Below are 6,757 nucleotides of genomic sequence, written 5' to 3' on the forward strand. Positions count from 1 at the left end.
ATTCCATATGAAGCCAACATATTTCTGTTCGGCATCGAAATCGTGGTATTTTGTGTCATTTGTCTTCACTCCGAGTTGGTTGCTGACTCTCACTACCTGCTGCATCGTCACTCTTGACTCCGGGCGTTTCAGTAACATGTTATCATCTACCCAACGGAAGATTTTTGGAATTGACAGTTTAATCTCAATCAACTCCTTCCACGCGTCCGCTGGTCTCCCAAAGATTCCACACCCAGCCACGCCTCTGAACGCAACCCTTGTGTCTACCCATAACCCATCTTCAAAATCCTTCAGAATTAGGTACGGCCATTGGTCCGGGTCGGTGGGAGTTTGGCGGTATGCCTTTTCCCAGTCAAATATCGCTAGAAGCCACACGCCTGGGTTATCTTTGAAGAAACGTACGACTTTCTGGAAATTGTCCCATGTTGTTTTGAAATGTTTCTTGTTGACAAATGAGTTTACTGACGGTATTCTCTTCTTCTTCCTAGGATACAACAAATCATGGATTACTCTGAAAGTTCCATCGCCATTGATGGTGCTTCCCATTGGGCTCAACCGGAAAAATGGAAACCATTTGCTTAACTGTTCATGTGAGAAAGGGCCATAGATTTGTCCTTCTGTTCTCTCTTTTTTCAGTGTGTTACGTATCTTCTGTCGTACTTCTGAAGCTGACTCGTGGTTATTGGGGGTGTACCAGGGAAGTCTCCCTACTTTATGTTCGGGTATTCCTTGAGGGAAGCCAAACTGGAAACCTTCTATTACATCCGTGAACTTATTGAGGATTCTGGCTTCCCTAAGCTGGCATAGCCATTCTCCTATGTTCATCTCACACCGTACTCTACATGGCCACGGTCTCTGGTCTTCCGGTCTATGGATTTTTCGTACGTATAAGCTCATCTTTTTTGCTTCTTCTTCTTCTTCTTCTGATTCTTCTCTCTCTGATCGCATGAACTCATGTTCCGCTCCGTAGTCATCACTCTCAGATCCGTTGAAGTACTCTTCTTCAGAGTCATCTTCAGAGCTTAACTCACATGTTTGTGACTCAGATCTTGGGCTCTCGCTCCGTTGGCTTCTGTAACCACTGCGATCACTGTTTTTTCTGGGCAAGGGCAAGGGCAAGGGCAAACATGAGTATCTATCATTTTCTGGCACTGGCTTGGAAACGGTCAGTGGTAAGAGCTGGGTTGGGGCGCGATGTGGAGTTCATAGCCAGCGTAGGCACTTGATCTGGACAGATCTGGGAACTTCTGGTTGCTGGACCATGATAGCACAATGCCTTTTGGCTGCATTTCGATTCAGGTGGGTTCTGTTTAAGTTTTAATCAACTCACTTCCTCTTGGTGTTGTTATTGTTACCCTTTGTTTGGGGTTTAACATGATTTGACGACCGACTATCAGTTCTATAGTCATCTCTATGATCGTTTCTACGCTCATCTCTACAATTGTCTTGTTTGTAGCGTCTTGGGGATTGTGCTCGTCGTACGGGGGATCTCAATCTGTTGTCACGTCTAGGTGACCATCTGTCGCCTCTGCCTCTAAACCAACCACTTGAATCCCTGTCGTCGTCCCTTTTGTAATCGGAATGGTTGTAGGAGCTCCTTCCATAAGCTTTCCCTCTGCCCCTTCCACGTCTTCCCCTAAAGCCACCTCTGTTGCTCGGCTTAGAGTTTGAATAGGAAGATTTGTCTTTGGTAGATTTGGACGTCTCTTCTTTTAAGTCTGATTTTTTGTAAGTCTCTCCTTTCTCCTTCTCCGCTGTTTTCAATAGTTTCGGTATCTGATCTTGACATTTGCCTCCTTTGGCGTACGGATTGTCGTGGCAGTCCCATTCTCTGAATTTGTCTACAGTCCGTCTAGCTTTCTCCTCTAGCTTTTTCTGCCTCACTGACGGGTCTCCGACTTTTCCACCTTCTACTCTGATCGTCCAAATCTGGCGGCGTACAAGGATATCGTATTGGAGTGCAACCATCCAGTTGTCGTCGTTTTCACTTTTGATTTCTTCAACGTTCTTTTTGTGTCTTTCAAATTTAGTTGCTAGGCGATGAAATTCAAACCAATTCCTCAAGTATTCAAGCATCAAGTTGAAACATGTCACCCAGTCTCCGTAGCTTAGACGTAGTTTGGCAGGGTAAGTGAGGCCTTCGTAAGTCTCGTCTTCTGAATCTGAGTCATTTTCTTTCTTCTTCTTCTTGGACTTCTTTCCTTCAACTTCCCGGTTTGCTTCTAGCCAGGCTCTGTTGAACATTGAGACTGGTACGTAACCTTTCACCTTCCAAATTTGGTTATCCCAGAAAACTGTCAGCTGGGCCATGTGATGACTGGGAACCACGCCGTCTGCAAATTCAATTCCGTTCTTGACGAAACCTCTGCCGGTTGGCCCTCTCGCGTGGTCTTCATCATCGTCAGACATAGGTCTGCCTCTTGGGATCATTCGTTCGGCAGCTCTCGCGGGTTTCAGTTTGCCTGGGGTGTTAGAGGTGGGATTGGTTGGAGGTTTGGGGATGGGCTCATTCGGTTGGTTCGGTTGCAATGCCGTTGAATGTGTCTTGGACATCTTTGGCTGATTGTCTGGTGGTTGGTCTGTTTCAATAGCTAGAACTTTTAACTTCTCCGGTTGGTAGCGTAGGAGGTACAATGTCATGAGTTCCGCGTGTTTATCGTACTGGTGTTTATGATCAAGCGCTTCTCGAATTTCCAAGAGTGCCGCTGCTTGAGCTTGTGATGGGCCCGAGGGGCCTGCGGTCGGTTCCCTAACCTGTTGCTTCTTCCCTGTAATTCGCGACAAGATCACTCATAAGTTTTTGTATTCCTTCTGCTGCTGTTTAAGCCAAAGATCTTTTGCAGTTCAATCTTATGTGATCATACAGGATAGACGGGGATCGTAGCGTGCCCGAGTCCGTTATGGGGACTTATACAAGGGCCTTCTCACTGGTATGGAGTGAGGTACGTTAATAAATGTTTGTCATATAAGACTAGCCTTTATGGGGCCTCTGACTCATCCTTATATGCGGAATAATTGTCAGGTTCAAGGAATGCGAGCGAACGTGCGGTTACGGTCGGCCTCTATTTCAGCTGGGCAACACACATGAAGTGAAAAGAAACTCCCAGCAGCTCAAATTGTTTACAATGTAAAAGGATGAAGAGAAATGATTTGCCGGTGCGCTTTGGTTTGGACCTCACCTTTAGTTATGGAAGGGCTTGATACTAAGCCAGCCAGCAGCCTTCTTGCTTCTCTATCCTCGTCGTCCGGTTCTTTCTTGACTTGTTTGATTCTGACCCACGACGCCTCTTCTTCGCTTGATCCTTCTTTGTAGTCTTCCATATACTCTAAGGAACTTTCACTTGCTGGAGCATCTTGCTCCCTGTTTGCGACCGTCTTATGGTTGTTGGCATTGTTGCGCTGCGTGAATCCTGATGGTTCTTGTGTGGTCTTCCTTGATGGTTGTCAAACCGGTAAGTGTTGGCAAGCTACTTGATGTGGGTTGACGTTCATCTGAAGCTTCTTTCTCGTTTCTGTTTCCTTCTTGATTTTGCACCTTCTCCACCGTCTTCTGATGCACGTTCTGACTATCTGGGTTGCCGGGACCTTTTACAATGATTCTCTTTATCACCCCTTCTTGATTAGGTTCGGTCGTGTCTTGTTTACGTTTTGTGACCTGCTTCTTCGGTAGTTGTGCTGGAGCTAGGTGGAGGGGGTGCTGGTGTCTTGCTGAAACCGCGTAGTTTGCGTTTCTGGTCTGCTACTTCTGGAAAAAGCTCATTGCTTGCGTTTTGTGCCATTTGATCTATCTATGTGACTATTCTTAATTTAGGATTGTTGAGTTTAAATAAGGTTGTTTGTTGTTGAAAAATTTGATGAGAGATCAAATATAAGCTATGAGCTGTGGGGTAGAGGTAGCGTACTGAGAAGCTTGAAGATTTTCCTGTATTGGAAATCTCAACTTCTCTCGAGTCTCTTCCTGCTACATAAGGGTTATGTCCCTTATGTTGCTTTACGCTACCTGTACCCGCTCATACTCCACCCCGTAGACAGCGGTCCAAACTGCGTCCGAACCTCACATCATGACGTATCCGCGTTGTCAATGACCTATTAGAATGGCATGGACTGCTTTGGCTGGCATCATGTGAAGTCAGCAGTACGAATTCCGAATGGAGAAATCTGCGTGTCGTAAGTAGCCAATTTGTAGTGGGTAGCAGTAGCCGCTACAAAATTTCACAGCCCTTCGGTTACTCCCTGCGGTTCTGTGCAAAACTCACGCCTCGCCGAATGGGGCTCTCGGATTCCAAGAAGCAGCGGATTTTCTGGGATTTTCTGGGATTTTCTGGACAAACAAAGTCAAAGTTCCTTGACGAAATTGCAAAATTGTAGTGTACCGATTTGGTCATGACCTACGTTTGTAATTTATCGTATTGTCTGTGCAACAAGTGTTGATCTTTTGACTACACGCTGGACTCGATTGAGTCAATGGGTGTGACTCTCGAGATTCTGGCTGTCGACATTAATGAAAGCATTTTGAAAGTATGAAATTCTTTCTTCACCCAGGAAAGTCGTCTTCGCTCAATGAACCCAAGTTTTGTACGACGTACGTACGATCTACGTACCATGCACGAACGCTTCATGAACCTATAAAGCATCCACTAGAGAGCACATCATTGCGAACATCTCTCAAGTTTCCCTCCCATCACGCTCCGCGGTTTGTTGATTTGTGCCATATTGGTCGGTCACAAAAATAATCAGTTTACCACCACATCAAGTTTCTTGGGGAGAGTGCTCATCAACTACCTACCCTGACACCAACTTGTCCTATATCTTCAATTCGAATTTTGCAATACTTCTCCATGCTGTTTGAAGAATTGGAGCAACAGCTCCTCTTCAACTCATTAGGTGGTATGTTGGCTGGAGGCATGACAGCATCTTGGATCGCCGGAATGGCCATCGTTGAAGGACTTCGAGCTGTTCAAGACCTATGGCTATATCCGTCTATCGCCTTTAAGACGTACATTACGGGCCTTGTGGCACTCTCCATGGGCATCACAGGGTCAGTGTACCTTACTTGGCTGGTTAAATGGACTACCCTCATTGACTGTTTACCTTTGAATTTTGATTTACAGACTATTTGGAGTAACTCTTTACCACCATTTAATTAAGTTTTTCGGCGACTATGATAGCGTAGATCGCATATATCCTCTTCTGAGGTGTGTGCAATCATTGTCTAATTTCCGTCATTAAGCACTATTCCGCTCCTCAGTTCCATCGTGGCAATCGATTTTGCGAAGCGTACTAATCAGAAATCCTTAACAAAAATAGGTATCACTTTGTGTTATGTCGGGTAGTGCGTCGCTTGTCTTGTTTCTATCCCTTTTAGCTCAACATGAGAATCATAGGCGTCATATGGTTCGTGAAGTTGACAACAGAAATTTCTTCCTTGTTTACGACGAGCGCAGTGTGTGGTACTTAGTAAGTTGAAGCTCATAAACGTGCATCCTACTTTGAGCACAGCCGATCAAGAAAGACTTACTTTATGAACGAGTAAACAGACCACATGCAATTTTCGTATGGTGCATTCAAGGTCATCAGTCGCATGCGTGGTCTATATCTCCCATTGATCCTTATGATAGTCGTGGGAGTTCTCGTCCTGGGTAGTGGACTAGCCTCCGGTATCGCAGTGTACAACTTTTTCCAGCAGACAAGCTACTCTGTTGTGCAAACCAAGCTGGGAATTTGGCAAGCGTAAGTCTTTCGACGCTCTTATGATTTCCGAACTAGAGGATCCCTCTTTTAACTTACTGACATCTATATAAATGACTGGTACCGGACTATAGGATGTTTTTCATGGAGGTTAGTACAATCTCAAAGATTTTGTCGACCTATTCCACATCTATAGCGACAGGCAGTCGGACCATCTTGTGACGCATTGTAGTATTCCCACATTGACGTGTGTTCACATTGGTCACAGTTTGCATGTCACTTGGGTCTGACGGCAATGAGGGCGGTTTATATGTACAAGGCAAATGATATCAAAGCCGTCATCACTCATGCAGGACATCCGTACGTTGACATAGTATTGTCCTCTCTTGAACATATGACCCAAAGGGCTACCCTGACAGTTTTATACCCATCAATTGGCTGGTACAAGCATCCGATACGTTGCGGACATATGTTTGCTAGTCGCTCGGACGCCAACCTACAATACTATCTTCGCCTTGATCACCATGTGCGTGCTTGATGGTGGCACATTTGGCACACGATATTTCCTGGTGTACAGTCGATTATTCTCTCATTTTGAATATATTCCAACTCAGACTGATATACGTACATCACTTGATTCTCCATTCTATCCAATTAGCTTTGGTGGTTCTCAGTTGGCTTTAGTGGCTATGGTGAGCCTGAAACAGGTTACCGAGAATTCATTATGACTGCAACACTCACTCCTCGACACCCGTGATGTTCAGTTTGCGTCTGCCAGCTACACATTTTCATACCTCATAGACGAACCACACCATGCTCGTGCTACCCCTGATGGGGAACACATTAAAGGCTTTCCAGACGAGTTACTCGCGTTCAATGACCGAATGCACAACAGCGTAAATGAAGCCATCTTTTATTTAACTGCTGCCATCCGTGACTCCAAAGAGACTGATCAATCATGCATTTCAATTATCCCCACTCGTATGATCAGAGGCTTCATGCTCAGAGACTTGTTCGCCCTCGACGGACTCGTCCAAAGCCAATTGACGAGCTTGTAGAAGATGAAGAC

General features: G+C 45.3%; 2 protein-coding genes across 2 annotated transcripts; one reads left to right on the forward strand and one right to left on the reverse strand.

The window, feature by feature from the left end:
• Positions 1-1,138: 1,138 nt before the first annotated feature.
• MELLADRAFT_104537 (uncharacterized protein) lies at positions 1,139-2,640 on the reverse strand (the record flags this gene model as incomplete). The annotated part of the gene is made up of 3 exons (XM_007407935.1): positions 1,139-1,283; positions 1,331-1,435; positions 1,889-2,640. The coding sequence occupies 3 exons, from the start codon at positions 2,638-2,640 to the stop codon at positions 1,139-1,141; spliced, it is 1,002 nt and encodes a 333-aa protein (XP_007407997.1).
• A 2,198-nt stretch (positions 2,641-4,838) lies between these two features.
• Positions 4,839-6,416, forward strand: MELLADRAFT_84243 (uncharacterized protein; the record flags this gene model as incomplete). The annotated part of the gene is made up of 9 exons (XM_007407649.1): positions 4,839-5,038; positions 5,112-5,195; positions 5,308-5,332; positions 5,445-5,457; positions 5,538-5,730; positions 5,823-5,838; positions 5,957-6,048; positions 6,137-6,259; positions 6,347-6,416. 9 exons carry the CDS (start codon positions 4,839-4,841, stop codon positions 6,414-6,416), a joined length of 816 nt encoding a protein of 271 aa, XP_007407711.1.
• Positions 6,417-6,757: the final 341 nt, after the last annotated feature.

The sequence above is a fragment of the Melampsora larici-populina genome (genome assembly GCF_000204055.1).
Source record: "Melampsora larici-populina 98AG31 unplaced genomic scaffold MELLAscaffold_10, whole genome shotgun sequence".
Lineage (NCBI taxonomy): Eukaryota > Fungi > Basidiomycota > Pucciniomycetes > Pucciniales > Melampsoraceae > Melampsora > Melampsora laricis-populina.